Genomic DNA, 22,766 nt, shown 5'->3' with positions numbered 1-22,766 from the left:
GATCTCCTGCCCCCTCAGGCTCTTCCCCTGGGTACGGATGGGCCAGGGCAGCCACCCGCCAAGCCCAACAGCCCAGGGGACTCGCTGGCCCCCGGCCCTGAGCATCCCGCAGGCAGGCCCTCCCCAGCCAGGCCCACTCCTCACACTTGGTGGGCACACTCCTCTCCTGCACAGAGAGGGCGTTCTCGCTGTCGGCGCTCCGCAGGCGGCCTCGGGGGTCCAGGTACTGCACGGCCAGGCCCATGTTCTCGCCGTTTGTGCTCAGGGAGCGGCTAGAGGGCACCAGGGTGAACAGGTTGCCTTGATGACGCCGTATTCGGGGAAAAGTTCTTCTGCCTGAAGGGGTGCAGGGGCCAGAGTAGAGCAAGTCAGCGCCCTGACTGCAAGGCCAAATGTGCCAACCAGGTCATAACACCAGCTCCAGTCCATCTTCTCTTCCCTCCCACCCAACTCTGGCCAGAATGGCTGATGTCTCAAGCATCCTGAGGATCAGGACAAAAGCAGGAATCAGCAAGCAGCCAGGGGGTTTAGGGAAAGCCAGCCAAAGGGAAAGTGCAGGGCTGGCCCTCATGCCCCACAACACCCGTGGGGCCAATCCATGGCTGCTCTGTTTTCCTTGGCATCTTAATCCTACACCTCTGTGGAAGTTCCATTCCGTTTGCTGCCTGAGGCAGAAGAGGGCAGTGGAGAGTTGGTGCCTGGAGCACGCCGTGCCCTCAGACAAAGGACTGATTTCCTGGAGGCAGTATCCATCTACAATACCATCCTCCTCTTTTAAAAAACCCTGACTCTACTGCCTCAAGCCTGCATGCAGCTCCTCAGGAATAAAGGGAACGAGGGGCCTGGAGTGCCTGGGCCGCCCCGTTCCAGTGGCTTCTCCTGGCAGAGCGCCCACCAGCCCTCCTGAGGTGGCCGGCAGGGGGCAGCGTGCAGGCACACTCACCGTCACTGTAGTCCTTGTGGTGCACAGACACGTGGTAGCGCCGGGGGTAGGTTCCACCTTTGACCCCTTTGTCATAGAGCTGAGCTTCCCGATCTGAGGAAAGACAGGGGTCACTGGCTTCTCGACAGGCCCAGGTGAGCCTCCAGGTCACCTGAGACCTCACAGCAGCAGGCCCCAGAAGATCAAATACAGCCCTGGCTTCTCCTCCCCCCTGAGCCGTCCAGGGCAGATTGCCGGCAGCCCCGCCTGGACACCTTGCAGTGCTTACCCAGGCTCTGGAGAACTCACCCGAGAATTCCTGTCTGTTGTCTGGGAAGCTCTGGGCTCGGGACATTCGTGATTTCCGGAAGGATGGGCTAGAAAAACAACATGAATCACACAGCAGACTTCAGGGTCCCTCCAAAGCAGCTCACCAGGTCAGAGGGCAGGATACCCAGACACACTGCCTTTTCTGACTCCTTCCCACACATGTCATTATATGGTAGGAAGCAGAGTTCAAGAGAAGCAGACCTTTCCTAAGCTTCCTACTTTCTCTTCACTAGTCTGAGGCCCACAGCTGACAGGACCCTGCATGATGAGGCCCTCCAGTGCTCCCGACCTCCACGGTGGGGCAGAGTGCTGGATCTTACCCTTTCCTCCCACTCTGGGAACAGAAGAACTGCGAATGATCCCTTGCTCAGGGCAGTCATAAAAACAGTAATAACATCCAGGATCTTCCTTTCAGACTAATCACCACTATCCCCTCTTAGAGATATGGAAAACTGAGGAACAGAGAGGTTAATGGACTTGTCCAAAGCTATTCGACTAATATTTGGTGGGGTTGGGTCTAATGGCTCCAGGTCCCATGAAGGGAAGATGAAAGCTCTGACCTTCGGTTATGCTGGGCCCCAAGGAAGTAAATCCAGGTCACTGAGTCTGACTCCCAAGGAGATGAAAACAAACCACTGGAGGGCCAGAGGAAAAACTCAAGAATCAAGAGAGTCATCTTTACAAGCATCCACCTGAATGGTTCTTTTCCCTCATGTGTGAGTGCCTTTGGAGAAGATCAAAACTCAGAAACTCTCAAGGCAGTGGTACAGGAACTGTCCTCTACTTCCCAACTACCAGACTTTCTGTGGTCCTGCCCCACACCTCCCCGCCCCCACCAGTATGGCCACAAAACTCAGAAGAGAGTTCAAAGCCATAGTCAGTCCCTGTCCTGGAAGAGCTCTCAGTTCACAGTAACAACTCTGGCACTTTTACCAGTGCCTTCTTGCTCTTCTGCTTGGAAAGCCTAAAATAAGGCTGCAAATTGAATGCCAACAGCAACTGTCACTGTGTCCTATGACGCCTGGAGGGAGACCACACTCACCAGAGCACAGGTCTGTTAGAAGAGACACAGTACAGATCTGGCCAGGGTCACAAGGTGATTACCCGTGTGAGCAATTAATCAGTTCCACAAAGAGAAGAAAATCCTCCCAACTGTTCGGTAGCCTCTGACCACAGCCCTAAGCCAAGCCAGACATGGTCAAAATGTGTTCCTGGGCATGATGAGGTCAAGGAGAGAGACTGGCTGGATCAATGCCAAAGCCATCTCTAAACACCCCTGCTGACTGACGAACCAGCTCCACAGACTATGGGGTGTGTAAAGGACAGCACTTGTTCCCTCCCAAAGTGTAATAAGAACACAGCTGGTGCGTAAGATTACACATCAAGTGGGCAGTGTGGTAAGCTAGGCAGTCTGGATTATTTTGTTTTCAGGTTTTTATACCCCAGTTTCTTATTCCACCAGAAATACTTGGAGAAAAGAAAAAAATGAAAGTAAACCTACAGGTGATAATTCAATTTTGTCCCCAAAACACTGAAGGTCCACTGCTTCTCAGTCCAGACCTCAGCAATGAGGCCAGGGGTACAATGAGGCCAAGGGCAGCATGTATTATGTGGGAAGTCAAAACACATAAAAATTGCTGGAAACAACGGAGCAAGCATTTATCCATGTGAGCTGCTACTATGACCTATTACATCCATCTAATTACACAAACAGAACACTCTCCTTGGAAAATTAAGGAGAGGGCTCGCAACGCTAGCGAGAGGTTTCTCTCCAAAAGCATGAGGTTCTAGCCATGGGCCTGCAGACCAGTGTCTAGTTCAGGGACACACACACTAGCTAACTCTATTTCCTCAGCTCATCAGTTCCAAAAATGCCTGTGTACCAACTCCCGAACCAGCCACAGTCCCATACCTGTCTGCTGACCTGTCCAAGGACTGGCAGCTTCCTGACAAGGAGTTTTCAGCACTGCTCAGAGGATCCAGCATCTGCAAGGCAAGGCATACAGTAAAGCCCCAGCCCGAGCCAGGTACCCAGCCAAGACCAGCAAAAGGTCCTTTTTTTTTTCCCCCAAAATATGAAAGTGCCCTTTCTCTGCCTGGGCAGTGGGAAGAATGGTTAGGCAGGTACCGTTCTCCCCCACAGTCTGAAAGGCAAGTTTCCAGGAGTGAGAAAAATGCCTGGCTGGCATCCCAAGGCGCTCTGCCAGGAGAGCAAAGCAGAGACGCTGCTTCTCTGGTTGGCATTTTCTTGGCTTGTGAAAGCTGAAGCCTGGTGCTGGAGACGGTACTACCCTGCAGAGGCTTCCAGTGTGTGTGGGCAGGACGGTGATGCTTCTGTTTACACGTCATAATTTATAATTTACAAAGACAAGGAGTGTCCTCGTTTCACAGATGAGCCACTGCAGGTCTGGAAAGGGGAGGAGTATTGTCTGAAGTCATGAAACAAGTCAGTGCACAACTGACACGGAATACAAGTTTCCCAGTTCCTGGTTCTCAGGCAGGGCCAACAGGTATCTATGTGAGCTGAAATGTTTCTCTGGCCCTGGGTCAAATGCAGTAACAAAAAGCCTTCAGATTAGCCTTTTCTCCAACTGATCTCCCTTCATTTTGCCTGGGGGTGGGGGGCAGTGAAGGGGTGTGTTCACTGTTAGAGAATTCATTATCTGAGATCCAAAGTCAAGCATTACATAGGGAAGCAGAGTATCAGAACTATGAAAATCCATGAACAACTTTTATAAAATTGGTTTCCAAGTCAAATGATCTCTTCCCATTTAATGCTGGAGACCATCTCACCTATAATTTCACCCATATATTGTCATGTGGTTTTTTTTAAACTGCCAATCAAGGCAAATTAATTGCAAAGTAAAATCCCCCAAATCTTGCTAAGGAGATAGGATTTCCCCAAGTGGATAAAACCAACACGGGAAAGAATTGCTCCCAATCCAGAAAGTACATATTTGGCAAAGTTAGATCAGATAACAGAAGAGAAAATGAGCAAGAATAACAACATGACAGGTGTGATGAAGGAGGAAGAATACCAAAGGTTCAAGAGAGGCCATTGGAAAACACACTGAACCCTGTGAAGGTTTCTGTTTTTGTTTTTTGTTGTTTTTTTTTTTTTTTTAAAAAGGACCCTCTTTTAGGGACTTGCCCTGGTGGTCCCATGGTTGAGACTCTGGGCTTTCGCTGCAGGGGGCATCGGTTCGATCCCCAATGGAACTATTATCCCATATGCTGCTCAGCCAAAAAAAAAAACACCCTCTTTATGACAGTGCTGCAGAAGTCAAAGGGAAGGAAGTTCTGTTGCATTAGCAAAATTATGTTACAAAAATCAAGCCAAAAAAAAAAAAAACCTAGCCTGAACCATGTTTTGTTCATTCTGAAAATTAGCAAATAGATGCAGCCATTACTCAAATCTGATTAAAGAAAAAACAAACAAACTTATCTTAGTTCCACTTTTCAAGAAAGTCCCAGTTGGATATTCTTTCACTATGCTGTTATTCTTATACCATGCTGTTTTGGTCTCTGTTGAGTAGATTTATCTTGAATGGCCCATTACCAGCAGCAATTTTCCACTAAAGACGCAGGCACTGAGGAAGGACCTAGTCATTGTCCTGCTGCCACCTTCCATGGCCTTCCTAAAGGCCTCTCCTCACTACAAGTCTAATACTCCCATGCCTTCCACGGCCATGAAGGTAACGTAAAGAAGTAAAAGGACCAGGATATAGGACCATGGGGAAGGATAGAGAGCAAAGGCAATCAAACTCATTAACAACCTCTGAGGTTTTACACCCAAGTTACCCCTCGTACAGCTGATGTCCGGAAGCACTCTGGTTAGAGAAAAAGGAAAGGATGGTCAGTAAGATAACCAAGAGGGGACTCTGCAGATAAAAGTACTCTAGGTCACTGTTCTAAACATCAATTTATCTGGAAGGTAGGACTACAGAAGAGAGAAGAAGCAATGTAAAACTGCTTCCCATAGCCTGTACAAGTGAAACAATGCTGGAAAAGTCATAAGAATCAGTTTTAGGAAAAGTTGTAAGAATTGGTTTTTTTGGTAAAACCCCCCATGTGTTGGTGCTGGCCTTCTACTGGATGCTTTTACCTTTAAGACATTTCCCCTTTGAAGATCAAATTCCAAAAGTTTAGAAGACGTATCTTTTTCTTTGCAATCAAAGCAAGCTTATTGAAAAAACTTCAGAATGAAGCCAGAGATCTCATTCTTGCTGAGTTCACTAAGCCAAAGTGACATTTTCATCAAGTGAGCCACAAGTTTAAAAAGCTAGCCATCAAAATGGGTAAGATACTGTGGTGAACACACCCTAAGATGACCCCCCAACTCCCCTCCCCTCAGTGAGTCACAATCTTTCATAACTCCCTCACCTGAGTATAGGTAGAACTTGTAATTCGCTTCTAGTCGATAGACCATGGCAAAGTGGATAGGATATTCATTCCCCTAATTGTGTTATACTACGTGAGACTCCATCTTTGCAGTCTGGAGCAAGAGACTCTCCTGGTAGCCTGGAAGTGAGAGGGCCACACTGCAGGGAACTGCAGGTGGCTTCGAAGAGCTCAGAGGGGTCCCTGGCTGACAGCCAGCAAGAAAATAGGGGCCACAATGCTACAACCACAAGACACTGACCAACAACCATGTGGACCTAGAACGGAACCCCAAGCTTCAGGAAGAAATACAGCCTGGCTGACATTTGATTGCAGCCTTGTGCAACCCTGAGCAGAGAACCCAACAAAGTCATGCCTGGATCTTAGACCCCAGGAAACTGTAAAATAATAAATGTCTGCTGTTTGTGCTGCTAAGCCTGTGGTTGTTTTATATAGCAACAGATAACTAATATAGTTGTCTACTATCATAAAAGTTCACCCAAAGTAGCCAGTCCTACTCTGGACTGGTATACTCCCTACCTTTCATAAAGCAATAGCAAAACTAAAAGCTGGTTGATGGAAAAGAAAAAAAAAATCTGTGTATTTAGGACTGGTCATATGTTAAAACTTGCTGAAAGGACAGGTGGTTGTGAGGAAGCACACAAACAGCAGAGTGGTTTCTGCAGTTTGTGTGAGACCAGTGAGAGGACCACAGAGGAGCGAAAAGCTGTCAAACGCACGTCTAGCACCGAGGAGGCGAGGTAGCTTAGATCCTGTCCTTGGTGAAAGTGAAGTCGCTCAGTCGTATCCGACTCTTTGCGACCCCATGGACTATACAGTCCTTGGGATTTTCCAGGCCAGAATACTGGAGTGGGTAGCTGTTCCCTTCTCTAGGGGATCTTCTCAACCCAGGGATCAAACCCAGGTCTCCCACATTTCAAGTGGATTCTTTACCAGCCACAAGGGAAGCCCAAGAATACTGGAGTGGGTAGCCTATCCCTTCTTCAGTGGATCTTCCTGATCCAGGAATCGAACCGGGGTCTCCTGCATTGCAGGCGAATTCTTCACCAACTGAGCTATCAGGGAAGCCCTGTCTTTGGTAGAAATTGATATTTGGCCCTTAGAAAGGAAATATCCATACCTGGGCGGGCCTGGTTTACAAAAGAGCTACTGGATGGGACTCAAGTCCCTCGCTTGCACACCATGCCCACTGAGGAACCCCCGTTATAACCTTGGTCTGACACCTCCCCAGACACACACCCTCTATGTATAACCCAGCCTGTACTCACGCACTGCTCGCTGGTCTCCGGTATGAACTCGCCCTCGCTGTTGATGCTGGTGTAGGAGCCCTGCCGGGCGATGCGCTGCTGCCGCTCGGGCACATAGCCAGGGGGAGGCGAGCTTCGGCCGGGGTTCTGGGAGCCTAGGGCACGGAAACAAGGTCCTTGACGGGACAGCCCACAACCCACAGCCTGAGAGGAGCAGACACGAGGCCAGCTTGGACCCAGCATCTGCTCGGTGGTGGAGAGCCCACTTGGCTCTCTGAACATCCTGGAAGAGAGGGCGGGCCTCCTCCTAGCAAAGTGCTGGGGTTGAGGGAAACTTCCTGAACCAGGCAGCTTCTCCCCCTAATCCAAGGACCCCAAGAAGGAAGAAAACTCCTTAAGAGAAAAGCCAAAGAATGGTGGTAGGCTTGCTCTTTGAAAGACAGTCTTTGAGGAGTTTAAAACTACTATTTTCAACGTCCTTCAAACAAGTGATTCCTTCATTCTTCTACACAAAGTCACTCATTCAGAATATATGGATCATTCAGTTTGTAGGGAAGATATTTTAATGAATTCGCCACCAAGAGGAGTTGGTATTCCAATCTCTTGTTGGAGGCATCAACTCACACTCTCTCCAAGAACCACCTGGATTAGTTATCTCAGGTGGGAAGCACCTGAGACTCTTGGTAGCCTGGCTTCCCCACTTGACTCTAAAGCAGAGGCTAGAAACCAAACTGCTCTGAAAACATGTGTAGAATTATGCTGGATTTCCACTTTCAACACCTCACCCACAGCTACAAATTCTGAGATAAGGCGGTGCCTAAACCATGCCTTTCAAATGATCTCAAACAACCCATGGAAGAAAGAGTCTGCTCAAACTTTCTAAGCCCTGGCAGAAATTGATGCTGCTCAGAGTAGAAATTTAGAGATACTGTGCCATCAACTAACAGAGCAAAGAAATCAGTCATTTTCTTTTTTTTTTCTGGTCACCCACACAGCATGTGGGATCTCGGTTTCCTGACGAGGGATCAAACCCACACAACCTGTAGTGAATGCACAGTCTTAACCACTAGACCACCAGGAAAGTCCTCCTTTTCTTTTTTATCCTGTTAGTTTGCCTTTAATTCTCACAACACTCCTACAGTGAAGGTACACTATGCTCATCCACTGTGTGCAGAAGGGGAAGCCAAGGCCCAAAGTCATATAGTGACTCAACGGTGGTGCTGCAGCCAGCAAACAGCCTTTGTGACTCCCAGTACAGTTTGGGCAAGGCCATTTTGAGACTGTAATTTATTTCCAGAAAGGGCGGGCATACCGTTCAACACAGAGATGGACAGCAAAACTTCTCCCCAAGCTGGCCAGGCCATACATTCCCCAGAAGCAATCCAAACAGAGGAGTTGGGGAGATTCCACCCATGGGGGAACGCGACTGCCTTTCTGCAAGGACCAGGAGCGAGGCTAATATGGGGATTCCTCGACAGCACAAGAGAAACACAGGGCCACATTTTACATCACTCAGATTCCAAGCTGTTCTGTCCAGGGTCACTTGTAAACTGGATGCAAGATGCCAACGGAGGGCTCAAAGGCAACAAGATGGAGGTAAGAGGAAATCAAATGGGAATAAGAAAGCTACTCCATTTTTCAGAGGGTCAGATGGCAAAGATCCAGGCAGCCGGCCATTTCCCTCCCCACTGTACCATAAAATTCCAATGTAACCATGGAAAAAAGATGGCTTTCTTAAGCCTTACCATGCCCCAAAGCACAGTTCACATTTTTAACACTTGGCTTACAAACATTAGCCAAGTGCCTGCTTCCCATTTCCGGCCTTGGATAACATTCTAGTAGCCCACAAGTCCTGTGGAAATCCAATCCCTATGTTGGCAACAATTTGTCAGCAGCAGAAGCAACCTCAAGAGGTAAGCAAGATATAGTGAGAAAAGCCTAAGCTTGAAAATCAGATGTGCAGAGGTTCAGAGCAGGCTTTGTCACTCATTAGCTGAATGATTTAAACGCTCACCTAAATTTCCTCACTTATGAAAATGGGAAGAACTCTCTACCTTATTGCCTTTTTTGGACATTATAAATGAAATGTGGCCAGCACCAGTACACACCCACATGCTAGAGTCCCATTTGCTTCCTTCATTGTGTGGAGGAGGCAACGGGTTAGACTCACGACACATGCTGCCATTCCAGTGGGCCTTCCTGTGCCTCACAAGTTCATCGGCTGCGGCTGCTCCGTTGCATCAGTCGTGTTCAACACTGTGGGACCCCACACACGGCAGCCCACCAGGCTCCCCCGTCCCTGGGATCCTCCAGGCAAGAACACTGGAGTGGGTTGCCACTTCCTTCTCCAATGCACAAAAGTGAAAAGTGAAAGGGAAGTCACTCAGTCGTGTCCGACTCTTAGCGATCCCATGGGCTGCAGCCCACCAGGCTCCTCCGTCCATGGGATTTTCCAGGCAAGAGTACTGGAGTGGGGTGCCATTGCCTTCTCCGAGTTAGTCAGCTAGAAGCTATTAATTCTAAGACCTCCTTTAGGTTCAGCCAGTGGATGCACTTGTGTAGATTTAGATGGCTTCCTGAAATTCCTGCTGTTTCTGGCCACAATCCCAGAAGCCTTGGTTTTTCTGCTGTAGCATCAGCAGAGGTCTCACCTGTGGTCCCAGTTTTCCTGATGTCAAGACACAGGTGCAGGGATCCCCATGTAAGTGGTGTGTGGACAGAACAGAGGGGTCCTGATTCTGGATCTGGTGGTTTCCTCATTATAGGAGGAAGAGAAGCTCTGTAGCATTTTTAGACTTATTCAGTCTGTTTCTCACTCTTTGTGATTTTATAAGCCAGAATGTGCTTTAAATGCCTTCTTCCTGAAACCAGTCAGAGTGGATTCTGTTCTGTGCAACTCAACCCTGACCAATATATTCTGGAGTGAAAAGGTATTACATATTTGACCTAAAACAAAAGATGTCTCTTATGATTAGAGAGAAAGAAAAACTCTTACGTACTGATGAAATCCCACACATTGGTCCAAACTATCCCAAGGCAGGCTGAAGTACCCTCAGTCTGTCACACAGAGTGTCTAGGGTGAGACCTCCTGGGACAAAAGATCCATGGGCCCTCGACACCCATTCTCTCTCCTCCACCAGCTACCACTGAACTCTCCCCTGGTTCTGCAGGTGGGATGGGACTAGCTCACACGAAGCCAGCACTACAGACCCAGGAGGGGCTGGGGGAAAACAGCAGAGGGTTTCTGAGCTTTTATTTCCAGCCAGAGACTTTCACTTTTTCCAATACACATTGCTGCCTGCCGAGAGCCAGCCTTGTTATCTGATGGGCAGTGGGCCAGGGGCTATTGTGCACAGGCCCACAGCTTGGGGCAGGAAAGGGAAGTCTCCCCAAACCAATGGCTATCAGAGGAAGCGAATGGAAAAATCAGGAGTTGGCAGAACTGCTCCAGAGCATTTTCAGTTTTGTTTTTATCTTCATTTCAGAAATCAGGGGCTAATGACACACACAATAGCTGCTGAGGATGAGTGAGACAGGGACCAGAGCAGGACAAGATACTGACCGCAGAGACTCATTGATGCTCCTGTGTTTACCAGCTGGACCGCAGCGAGCCAGGCAGCATGAGCACAGTGCCATGCCGGATACAGTCAACCCAGGTCCCAGCGGGCACGGCAGGGAGAGCGGCTTCCCTGGGCCACCCTCCCCTGGCACTCCAGCCTGCTCCTGCTCCAGCCTCATCAGGCCCCTCATGCCAAGGGGCCCCCTGTCATCACCAGCGGAAGCAAAAGAACAGACTGATAATCCTGTGTTCAGGGTGGCCGTAGCTTCCCACGAAGCCTCTCTACACGGGTTCACGCTGCCGGCTGGCCACATTCCTCCTTGATCCAGGGCAGCAGAGCTGGAGCAAAACTCATACCCCAGGATATGGCTGAGTCTTTTGCTCTGTTCTTTGACTCAAAGCTGAAAGAGAGGCTCCCAGACTTGAGCCCTTCTCATAGGAGACTCCTGTCAGGAAGCTGATGCAGTCAGGAAGTTGCCTCCACAGGGAGTTCTAGGGCTTTGGGTCAGTGTTAATGTGCAGGTCACTACAAGTACAAAGAGATAGCTGTTTTTGGCCATCAACTATTTTCTCTAAACCCGGTTCTCTCTTGGGGGGCTGTTGAGGGGAGGAATCCAATCTTTTTTTTCTTCATCAATGGAAAATCTTAACCAATATATCCCCATTTCCTCACACTAGACCAGGCTGTACAGAACAGAGCTTCTCGATATTGTCATCCCATAAGACCCTGAGAACATCCTGTTTTAACTTTCAAACCTCCCATTTTATTCTGAAGTTGCTACTGCCACTACACAGTTTCTGATCTCATCTAGTATTGCAGAATTTTAAGCAGAGAGAAAAAACCTGTGGAAGTGAAGGAAGCTGACCGTTTTGTCTCTGTGTTTGTGGTCACCACCTCTGCAGTTCACTCTTGCAGATCTGTACCAGGGCTGGAGGTCCGCACTGTCCAGGTGTCACTAGAAGGCACCTCATCCCTTCAACACTCCTGTTTTTCCACCTCTCCTCTCTGAGGACAAGGGCTGCCTTCCTCCTTATCCAGGCACTATAAGCCCTCTGTCTGAACTCCCCCGTTGACTCCCAGCAGGAGGGTCCCCTTCCTAGGGTCCCCTCTTTACCGCCTCCAATCTCTTCTTCAGCTGTCTCTGTGCCTCCCTTCATAAACAAGCTCAGATCTCTAGCCTAAAAATAGCCTGACCTTATTTCTGCCACTCCCTTAAGCCACTAGCCCACCTCTTTTTTTTCTTTTACGGCCCAACCCTTTGAAAAAGAATTGATTGCCTCTACTCATCAGCTACCCATTCCTGAGGGGTTGCAATCTGGCTTGCCCACTGCAGGCTGCAGTGGCAAGAAGAGGAGCAAGATGGAATGAGAACAGAGACAAAGGCACTTAAGATACGCTAGGAAAATTAGAGTCAGATGTGGCAGGGATGGGTCCTTTACTTGAGGGCATCGCCTGACATATTATGGAAGAAACAGTGCTCAAGCTTTCAGTTTCAAAGATGGGTAGAATCTCCAGGGGCAAGGACACAAAGAAGGGGATATTCTCATAGGGAAATTCCATTTGCCTTGTCTGGAGATCTTCCTCAGGGGTCTCTCTTTTGGGTTAACATACTATCTAGTAGGTTTTATTTTTGGTTTGGGTGGTTTGTTTGTTTGTTTTTTAAGCTAACTGGATTGAAAAAAACTGGAATTCAAGGTATGTATATTATGATGGGAAAAAACCAAAGGTGAACATGATAGCTGGTTTCAAGCATCTGAAAAACTGTCATATGAAACATGTTATCTGTGCTGCTCAAGAGAGCACTACTAGAGCCAATGGGTAAAGTGAGAGAAGGCAGAATCTCAACTCAAAATAAGGACTAATCTCAAATAAAGAAAGTTGTCTCAAATTGGGTTGGGCTTCGCTGCACTTCCTCATTATTGAAAATGCTGCAGTGGGAGCTGAATGACCTGCATGTTCAGTCTTACGCTCAATAGCACAGGTATGTTAATGTTGGTGGGGAAGGAAGGCCAAGAGCCCCTCCTGTTGGTGGGGGTTGCATCACTAAGGCTTCTGATTTGACCCCATTTGCATGGCTAGGACTTCTCCTATCCCTCACGCTTAAACCTTAACTCCTCTCTTTCTGTTTCCTTCTCTTCCAGAAGGCCCTACCCCATACCAGCAGAGCAAGCAATCAGACGTGTGGATGCAGACGCCAAGTTTTTCCTCTTAGTCTGTCCTTTTCCAACCTGGCTGGCGCCAGGAGGGCCTCCTTCCCACCCTGGCATCCTCTCCCTCCTGCTTCTCTGGTCACTCCTTTCCTGTGTCCTCCACAGGTTTATCCCCCTCTAACTGGCCACTGTCTGGATCTCTAAGGCTCAGTCCTAGGCCCTCTTCTCTTCTCACTCTAGAGTCTGTTTAGAAACTCTCATCTGGGCCCAAGACTTCAACTTGACAGCATCCATTTTTCTCCTCTACCACTGGTTTTCTCCCCTCTGAGCTAGAGATTTGCAGAGTTAGCTGCTCATCTGCTGTCTTCTCTTAGCTGACTCAAATCTATCTCCAATTCAACCTGCCTAAAATTTCATGCCCTTCTCAGCACCCGAAACCCGGCTCACTTCTAATCTCTGTCTTGGTAAAAGGCATTGCCAGATCCATAAACCAGTAACTTACCACCCTGCTCTCTCAACACCTGAAAATGCAATCCAATACCACAGTGGTTCTTAACCCTTCTGATCTTAGAACCCTTTTTCACTTCTAAAATTGAGGACACCAAAGATCTTTTATTTATGGGGGTTATAACCAATTGATATTCACTGTATTAGAAATTAGGGTCAAAAAGTTTAAAACACACTGATACCCAAGCACACATTCCGTTAGCCACAGAGCAATGACATTACCCCAAGCAGGTGACCTCTGGAAAATTCCCCCATTTGTGAGAGAATGAGTGAAAAGCCGATCGATGTCTTAGTATTATCATGAAAATAGTTCTGACCTTGCAGATCCTAAATGGATCTCAGGTACCTCCCCAACATCTCCCCCATGTTCTAATGGCTTTACCTTCTAAACGTCTCAAACCCACCTGGTCCTTCCTCTTTACCTACCGTCACTAGTCTAATCCACGTTTCTGTCTTCTTTCACCTGGACCACCACACAGGCTAATATGGCTTTCCCTTGGAGCCACGCTTGCCCCTCTTGGATTGGCTCTTCAACCCTTGTGTAGCTAGAGAAATCTTTTCAAAATAAAACTCCGAATACATCACCCATTCCTCTTCACTTAGGACTGAAATCTACCTGCCAGTCCTCAGGGCTCTGCCCCCCATCCTCAGCCTCGGCCCCTCCTCCTCAGCCCTGTTCTCAGCTCTCCAGCCCTCTGCTTCTGAAATACACGGCACTCCCCTTTCCATGAGGCCTCAGCAAGGGAAGCCAGGAACTCTCCTCCCTGTCCATTTGAATAACTCCCATTCATGCTCTAGGTCACAGCCTAAGGCTTCACTGGCCCTGAAATCAGGTCACATCCTTCTGTTATACGTGCTCACACCACCACACACCTTTTGGTCAGAGCCTATAATTAGAGATGAATCACGTCACGACAAGTGACATATGACCTTCTACAGGTATATAAGGGCCGCAGGGACAGGAACTGTGCTTTGATTTCCATGATTCTGGCACACAGCAGATACTCCAGGTAATTATTTCCTAAATGAACAAATGAGTAAAAATGCAGTTTGACAGGGAGAGAGATACCATAAGATAATGTGATAAGCGTTAGAATAGAGATGGGTACCAGGGGTCACCACTCCCAGCGTTTGCCCAATGCCTACAGAGCGAGTCCATGTGCAGTTGAGGCTCCTTGGTCACGGCAGACATCCCTTCTCAGCCGTCTCTATTTCTCCTTCAAATACATCAGCCCAGTCAGAAGGGTATGTGGGCTCTCCACCAGCAGATCACTGAAATGCCCTCTCCTGTCATCCTGGCCTATGGAAATCCTCCATAACCTCTAAAATTCCAGCTCACACTGGGTGCACATCCCAGGTCATTCTCGTCAGACATAGCCTCTGCCACATCCCCGCTTTACGAGTCTCTCTCATAATCCAGAACCATCCGGTGTTCTCAGAAGTCACCATCTTCTTTGGTGATCGTGCCTGGCATATGCCCCTTTCTGTGCCCAGAATATCTGTCTACATTTCACACTCAGTAAATCTTCCCCTCATTTGTCATTTCTGATGTTCCCTCTCTTTTGTGAAAGCAAAGTCCTGGGTGGAGCTGGTTCTGCCTCCTCTGTGTCCCCACACCACCCTCGGTCTTCCAGGTGCCTCCACTATAGCCCCCACACCAGCCTAGAGCCTGAGATATAGTGCTGGCTGAAGGGAGGAACCCAGAATCTGTGCATGCTGGGAGGCTGTGTTGCCCATTCTTTATATAGACAGGAACTCATTTGTAGAAATTTTACTCCTCAGCACTCTCAGACAAGGAAATTCCAAATGGGGTCCCTATGACAATGGCCCACCATGTAGCCCCCATCTCCACACACGTCACAGGCACTTGCTTAGGAGCAGGAGGCCAGGTCACTGCGCAACGTCAGTACTCACTGCTTCCTCCACAAAGGAGCAGCGCTGCCCCGCTCCAGCCCCTTGGTCTCTACAAGGGCTCTAGAACAGAGGCCAAACTAGCAGAGATACCCAGGTTCCAGGACACCTGGATTCCAGGGCCAGAGATGCTCTGGATAAGGTCTCCATGCTGGGGTGCTGGCTCTCCCCTCAACCAGCTTACTGTAAACATACCCACCAATCATCCACAAGGCTAGGGAAACATGAAATGCATATATGGACTTCCAGCTTGGCAACACTTACTACCAGGGCTTGCTCGGGCTCCAGAAATTACTCAGTGAGGCAGAGTCAGTGCCTCAGCAGCACAATCTTTCTGCTACTCCCTGGGGAGGCTTCTCATTCCCACACAAGCTCCATGACAGGACTGATGCTCAGAATGCAGCCCCCCACCCCACCCCGCCCTGCCGCCAGCTCAGCTTCAGATCTCCAGAGAGCAGTTCAGTTTGATGCAATTCTACCTGCCCAGAGAGAACCTGTATGGACAGCAGCAGGGGTTCCAGCAACATCAGGGCAGCAACCTCAATGCAGATGCTGACAAGGCCAGACTTCCCCCTTAAAACAAATTGCACAATTCAAAAAGAGAGCTTTTTCCTCAAATGTGGAAAAAGGGATCCAAAGCAAAACTGGACTGCCTGGTATAATGCACAGATCTGATTTAGATTTCTTTCCCAGGAAGGCCTGGCAGCAGCTACATATCTTTCTTACTAATGAGCCAATTGTATATACTACGTCAATAGTCTCCTGTCCTCCCAGACAACTTAGACACTCCAGTAGTTTTGTTGGTCTGCATCTTCCGCGAAGTATCAGAACTCCTCAGGAACCACAAGCAAGAGGCTTGATATCAAAACTCAAACTTGGACCTGACTTCTAACTCCACAAGTTCCCAGTCTTTTGGGGAAAATATGGTCAGAAGTGAGGGTCCACTGCCACTGACGGTCCTCAAGCAGATGTTTGAGATCACTTTTTCGGGGCTGTTGAAAAGGACCTGATTACCCCACCACAGCATGACAGCATAAGGGTTAGGACTCCATCCCAATCATATCACTATCTCTCTTCCCCAAAGAAAGGCATGGAAAATTATTCCAAACAGCGTAGCAGTCAATAATGTTTGATGATTGTTTTTTAAATAATAGTTATTTTTTAAAAGAATATTAAAAAAAAATAGCCAGATAGGTAAGAGGAAAAAAGGGGAGGAGATACTCACTGACAGAGAGGTGCCTGCTCCTGGACTCAGGGGGCTGGTAGATGGTATTTACATCTCCCGAAGACTGGGAAGCTTTGATTCGCACTTGCCTGGACACCCCGGAGTGGGGAGAGGAACTGGTCTGCAAGATAAGAGGAAAAAGGCTGAGCTCACTAAGGAGGCAGGCTGAGAAATGTCCCCTCGCCCCTCCCTGGAACGCAGCATGCTCTCAGCCACCTTCATGCCTTCAGTGCATGAGCTTCTCAGCTTTCCCTCAAACCTCACTCCTCAATCAGATGTGGCCCATCGCTATCTGCTCAATTCATTTTACAGTTTCACTGATAGAGGGCACCGATACCCAGTGCTCCAATGGAATAGGTGACGACCCAGACACACAGGAATACCAGGCATTCCTGTAGTAATGTGCCAAAGAGAAAACAGCTGTACATATCCTCTCATAAAACTCTCTGAAGGGTTGGGCAGAATAGCAGGAAAAGCAGATTATCTCAGCAGCAAGATCACCTGTTGCGTGGGGGTTCAGCATGGAAAATGATGGCCACCTCTGCATCAAAACCTCTGGTTGATAAAACATTTTAAAAATAATGTGATATGCTTCTTCCTCCCTCATCATCATTGCTCCCTGAAAATTAGGGTACAATGAGCTTGGCTACTTCATGTTCCTGGAGCTTACGAGTGAACCATCTTTGGACTGTGTTCATCTCAGAAAGACTATCACAGGTACCATGCTGCCCGAGGTCAAGGACTTCAGGACAGGGTCAGCAGCCTTGCTACATCCACCCCACTTTGCACTGACTCAGTTAGGCCACAAGGTGAGCCCTAGAGAGAAAACAAAGCAAAAAAGGGGAGCCTTGCATGAGGAAGTTGACAACTGATGCCTGAAGGGGAGCAAGTGATGTCAGGCTGTGCTCATAATTAAGTAGAGTGCTATGGAGAGTGGGAGCTCAGAATTTATAAATAACTTGGGTCAAAATTTCTACTTGTTTCTCTTTTTCTCTCTCTCACACACACCTCCCATAAGGAAAAAAAAAAGTGCAACCAAAACAAACTCTATCCTGTCCTCCAGGAAAAACGCTTCCCGCGCGCGCTCAGGGGGAGGTCCAGCTGCCAAGCAGCCTCCTCTGGGTCTCCCCGCGCGACCTGATCACATGCTGGCTGTCCTGACACACTGTCCTGCTCTAACGGGAAGTCAGAACCAAGGGGAAGTGAGTGTTCTTGCTGAAGCCTCCGATGTGCAATAGCTCTCCGCCAAGGGTCAGAAAGGAAAAAACAATCAAAGCCACACGCTGGGGAAGCAGGTCAGTGAGGGGCACGCAAAGGCTACAGCCCTGCAGTCAAGACAGAGAAGAGCTGTGCTGAGCACCTCAAGGACACCTGCTGGGACAGGGCCTGACGCAGAGTGGGAACTCCATACATCTTGGCAACACAATCTGAAATTACCGAAGAATATAAATTCTAATCTCTCAATTTTCAAATCTAAAAGCTGAGACAGGAAATGAAGTTCAATAGCCGGCACAAGCATAGGTTTCTAAGAGGAAAGGCTGACTGTGGCACCAAGTTGGAAAACAGATGAAGGGAATCAGTGAAGGTTTCTGAGCAGGGCTTCTCACATTGCTACGTGCACACAAATCGCCTGGGACCTTATTCAAATGCAAGATTCTGATTCAGGAGGTCTGGGGTGAGACTGAGGATCTGCATTTCTAACCAGCTTTCAGGTGATGTTGATGAGGTGGTACATGAACTACATTCAGAGCAGTGAGGTCCTGGGAGGTGAGTCATATTTGGTTTAAGGCAGTGGTTCTCAGCCCCATCTACCCAGCAGAACTGCCTGTGGGGTTTTTGACACCTCAGACCAACTACAGCAGATTCTCTGGGGGTAAGGCCCAAGGACTGGTATTTTTAAAATCTCCTCCAAGTGTTGGTAATATTCGGTCAAGTTCAGAAAACCCTGATTTTGAGAATGACAAGAGAATGATAAGAGAATGACATGGTAAACAAAAATGAGGTTGATGCAAGGACTCAAGGAACCTCGAACAAGACCCAGAAGTGGGAAAGAGAAGGAGGAAGGTGGGACTAGGAAAAAATAAAAGTGCCTGTAGAGAGTGAAAGGAGTCCCAATGGGTGCAAAGTGTGTAGATGGCAGAACATTCTAGAGACAGCAAATAGAAGGCATGCAACCATTTTGTGAAAACCTCACTGAAAGATTCTGTGGGTAGCAGTGTGCTGTGGCCGACACAAACAACATGAAATATCACCACGGAACCATGTGCACAAAGACTGCAGTCACTGGAAACTAGGAGATCAGCAAAAAAAAAAAGATTATAAAAGTTGACCCACAAATTATCTTGATAAAAGATTTGGTGGTATCAGACAAAAGGAGCAGTTGAACTCAATGATGCAGAGAGAAAAAAAAGGGGTATCCATGTGTTTGGTTTAGTTTGGTTCATGGAAACATGAGCTGAGAAGTGGCTCTCTGGATCTCAGCGGTCCTCTGTTTCAATGGTGGCACCAAGAGACATTTGCATGGAAGACCATGATAGTTATGATCACTGTGGAAGCATCCAGATTATTTAATAAATTCACAGCTTTTAACACACATGAATTTATTAAAAGTCTGAAAAAAATCTGCTTTGAAGCTATACAACTTGAAGAAAGGATGACATGTTTATGTGTCTTATGCAAATTCTTATTTCTTTTTTGTTCTCTGATAATCCTCATATTCCAGGGGTTCATTCAAATTGAGATGAGGTGAATAAATCTGTGCTTTTATTGTCCCCACTCTTCAGTGCTACACAGACTTTGCCTAAAGGTATGTATGCTTCAGCTCCCTTTCCTGACTAAAGAGTTCCAGGCATTTTAGGCTATTCACGTATAAAACTGATCCCAACTTCATAAAAATTTGTCTTGTCTTGGACCTTTCTTAGCTCAGTTCCCTTCTAAGTTGAGAAAGGAAGAAAAAGGTGGAGAAAATGACACATCTCACAGGTTTTCCTCATAGGCAACATTACAGTTCCTGTTGTGCTTCTAACGAACTGTGGAAGAACCTGGGTGAGGTTTTCCAGAACTACAATAATTTCCAAAGACTACTATAATAATCCTAATAATAAAGGATCTTATAATAATTCTAAGATCCTTTTCCTGGATGGTGTCTCGTATGTTACCGGACTACAGTCAGAACATCTGGGCTCTAGCCCAGCTCTGTCACTATTACCTGCTTCACCCAGGGCAAATCACCCTAGGCCTCAGTTTCCCTAGGTATAGACTAGCAATAACCAGGATCCCTCAAAGTCACAAAAATCAAATGAGAAAAGAAAGTACCTTAGACACATAAAATGTAATAATTTTTATTTATCTGTTAGCAGTGCTACTGGCTTGTGGGATCTTGGTTCTCTGACCCGGGACTGAACCCCCACTCTCATCAGTGAAAGCATGGAGTTCTAACCACAAGACTGCCAGGGAATTCCCAAATGTGTAATGATTTTTAAACAGGGGCCAGACTAAAGATATTCTGCCCACCAAGTTTAGTTCTAACTTCCTGCACTTGCCCCATTATTCTTAGAAAAATAAAAAGAATTATTATTTAGATTATCCTGGATATTTAGTTTTTATCATATGTACAAGTGACAAGATAATGTTGAGCTTGAGATTACGTTATGATGGTGGAAAATCTGGAAAGTTATAAGAAGGTCAAGAGCTTTAGAAAGATAAATTAAGAGTTAGATGAACACACACTTAGAAAAGCAGTCTGTAATAGCAAACAGCTGAGTTTATGGCCCAAGGCAGAGGTCTAGGGCAATGAGAACTACTGAAGGAGGTGGTGAAGTATCTTAAAATGGCAGTAAAATCAAGGCTAGAGAAAGGTTCCTCAGACTAAGAGAAGTTCTGTGATTACTAAAATCCAAGTGTTCTTAAGTGAAAACAATACTGAAGTCTAAGACATGGTTTGGCAGGTGTGATGGGAGGAGTATGACTATCCACCTTGCTGAGGGATGAAGACAGAGGAAAGGCTAAAATCTGTCATAGAAAGAGCAATAAAAAAAGGAATCCATAGAGAAGAGACAGTACATTTAAAAACAAGAATAAGAAGGGAAGTAAAGGTTCAGATGGTAACAAAAGGTTAATGAGGTGATAGGCTGCTAAAACTGAAGGAAACTATAGGAACAAAGTGGCTGACAGTGACCATCAGGAGAGGATGAAGACTGGGGTGATGTGGTGTCCTGAAGAAGTATATGTAGAGTGTGATCTAAGGGCTGGTGCCAGGTTCCAACCTGTGGTGAACCAGTCCTCTACAATTTAAGTACTGAAATGTGAAGAGTAACTTGCTAATAAACACTTTGGTAATAATTTGGCATAGTGACTTATGCCTATTGAATCTAACAAAAATTGGGGGCTTGTGTTTTGTATGTCTCTAGTTAATTTTTCCACTTTTCAGTTTTTGTGTTTTTAAAGAAGAACTGGTCTATGACAGATTGGAAACTAGAAGAACAACAGTGAGACTTCATCACAAACAGAGAAGCACTCTTCTAAAGGTAGGACACCTAAACACATAGCAATTTTGGATCATGATACCTCTGTTTACAAAGAAGCCTGAAGTCTAGTTGAGGAAGTCCCCAAGGAAAGATTTCATCACCACCAGTACTACTGTTAGTCTTAAATGTAAATCTTTATAAATGCCAAAAAATAGGAGCAGCTTAAGCATTCTAACAGTAGTAAAACTGGTTACTGAATAAAATTATGGTATGTCCACTCAAGGAACTTCTGCATCCTTATAAATTATAATCATGAAGACTGTATATTAACAGAAAAATGTACATGACAATAAGTGAAAAATTATATTAGAAAACTGCCTAAACACCATGACAACACTTAAAGTGTGTATACATATGGCCAAAGAGAAACATATCAAAAATCAATCAATGTGTTTTGGTGCTAGAATTATGTAAGACAATACTTTTTTATTATTTTAACTTTACAATAAGTTACACTGACTTTATAATTTTTTAAATATACATCCTTAGAAAGAGAGGCGTCAATATGGCATTTATTTCATGCAACACTTAATGTAATTCCATGAGTGTCAGAGATCAGATGGTCATCTTTCACACAGCTCTGGGTGCTGTAGCAGCACCTGCAGCTGAGAGCACCCTTTGATGGATGCGGAGGCAAATGTATAGAACCAGTTGTCTGAAGCTTCTCATCAGGGGAGTGGAGGGATCACCATCAGGGTTGCTGGCTCCCAGTTAAACCATCACATCATTAAATTTCAACTCCAGCTTCTTCTGTAAAGAAGGGGTTTGCTAAATATGGTCTCTACTTGACTCTTGCTAACATTTCAAGTAGTCACTGTTGCCCTCTTAGGAAGATGGGTTCCAGAACAACAAGATACAGCTCCAGTTCTCAAGGACCTTACAATCTTTTGGGATAAAATTTACAAATACGCAACAACTTTGGGGCAATTACTAAGGAACCAGTAAACTAGTGTGCAAATTATATCCAAAGACTAAAGGAAAGGGGAATAATCAATATGGCCTCAGTCAAAAATACTGACCAAACCGTAGCAGGTAAACCAAGCTAGAACCAAAAAAAAAGGCTGACAACCATGGTCTGGCAAAAAGGAAGAAGAAAGAACTGTAGAAGAAGGGGAGTATGCTGAAGAACTTGGAAAGATGAGACTGGGGAGCTGAAAGAAGGATAGTTAGTGAAAAATTCTGGGTGATAGGCTACATTTAAATCTCACATGACAGGCAATGAGAAAGGACTACAAGGAGAAGGTAAGTAACTCGAAAAGAGAAATGAAGTAATAAAGTTTATATTTTACTTCAGAATACTTCCCAAAACATATCCAGAAAAAAAAGACACTGGGAAAGAGAAGACCAGTCCTCATGCTCAAGGACACTTCTGTACTATTAGAAAACATCTTCTTTATTCTAAGGCTTCCTAACTACATTCTTCTGTGTCTTTCCCTAATCAACAGACATTCTAAAGTCTCTTTAAAACTAAAGCACCATTCCCTCTAAATTCTGTCCGGTATAGGGCATCCACGGTTCTCAGGCAGTAATGTTAGCTGTCCACAGTTGGCTGTTTTCAAGCATATGGAAAGGAAAGAACACCAAAGAAACCTTCAGGAACATGTATGTGAAGAAAACTGGTAGAGGAATCAAATAGAAGACAGATACAGATTACAAGCATTCCTGTGAAATGTAGGCCCTTGGGGATTCTTTAGGAAAGGAAACTGTGTAAGGAAAAATCCCTCAGTTCTGAAGGCCCCAAAGATTGTTGCCATTTGCTAAGGCAGCAGATGCTAACTTACAAGAGGCCCTTTAGTCTATGGCCTTTTTCCCACCGAATAGAAGGGAAAAGTGTGTTTTCTACGTGTCCCAAGGGAAAGTCACAGTTGCTGAGGAGTTGTGGGAGTTGGGTTCACAAAGCATGACACTCTCAAATCCTTGACAGTCTTTGCTAATCAGCACCCCCACGCTAAGCAAATCTCCCTTGCTGGGGTCCAAATCTAGTTTT

General features: G+C 46.5%; 1 protein-coding gene across 4 annotated transcripts in view; it reads right to left on the bottom strand.

Annotated features, from left to right (window-relative positions):
* Positions 1 to 22,766, bottom strand: part of MAP3K3 (mitogen-activated protein kinase kinase kinase 3) — a 59,162-nt gene that overhangs the window by 6,324 nt on the left and 30,072 nt on the right. For 2 of the 4 annotated variants that reach the window (XM_043904985.1, XM_043904987.1), the window contains 6 exons: positions 16,254 to 16,374; positions 6,922 to 7,055; positions 3,177 to 3,238; positions 1,232 to 1,299; positions 944 to 1,036; positions 145 to 336 (listed from right to left, as the gene is read on the bottom strand). In XM_043904985.1, coding sequence (XP_043760920.1) covers positions 145 to 336; positions 944 to 1,036; positions 1,232 to 1,299; positions 3,177 to 3,238; positions 6,922 to 7,055; positions 16,254 to 16,374 — 670 coding nt within the window. Of the gene's footprint in view, positions 1 to 144; positions 337 to 943; positions 1,037 to 1,231; positions 1,300 to 3,164; positions 3,239 to 6,921; positions 7,056 to 16,253; positions 16,375 to 22,766 lie in introns of all 4 variants that reach the window. The other 2 variants (XM_043904984.1, XM_043904986.1) reach the window with 1 other exon arrangement.

This window comes from Cervus elaphus, chromosome 5 (assembly GCF_910594005.1).
Source record: "Cervus elaphus chromosome 5, mCerEla1.1, whole genome shotgun sequence".
NCBI classification, from domain to species: domain Eukaryota; kingdom Metazoa; phylum Chordata; class Mammalia; order Artiodactyla; family Cervidae; genus Cervus; species Cervus elaphus.
The sequence above is the reverse complement of the archived record's forward strand: the minus strand, read 5'-3'. Positions and strand labels throughout refer to the sequence as shown.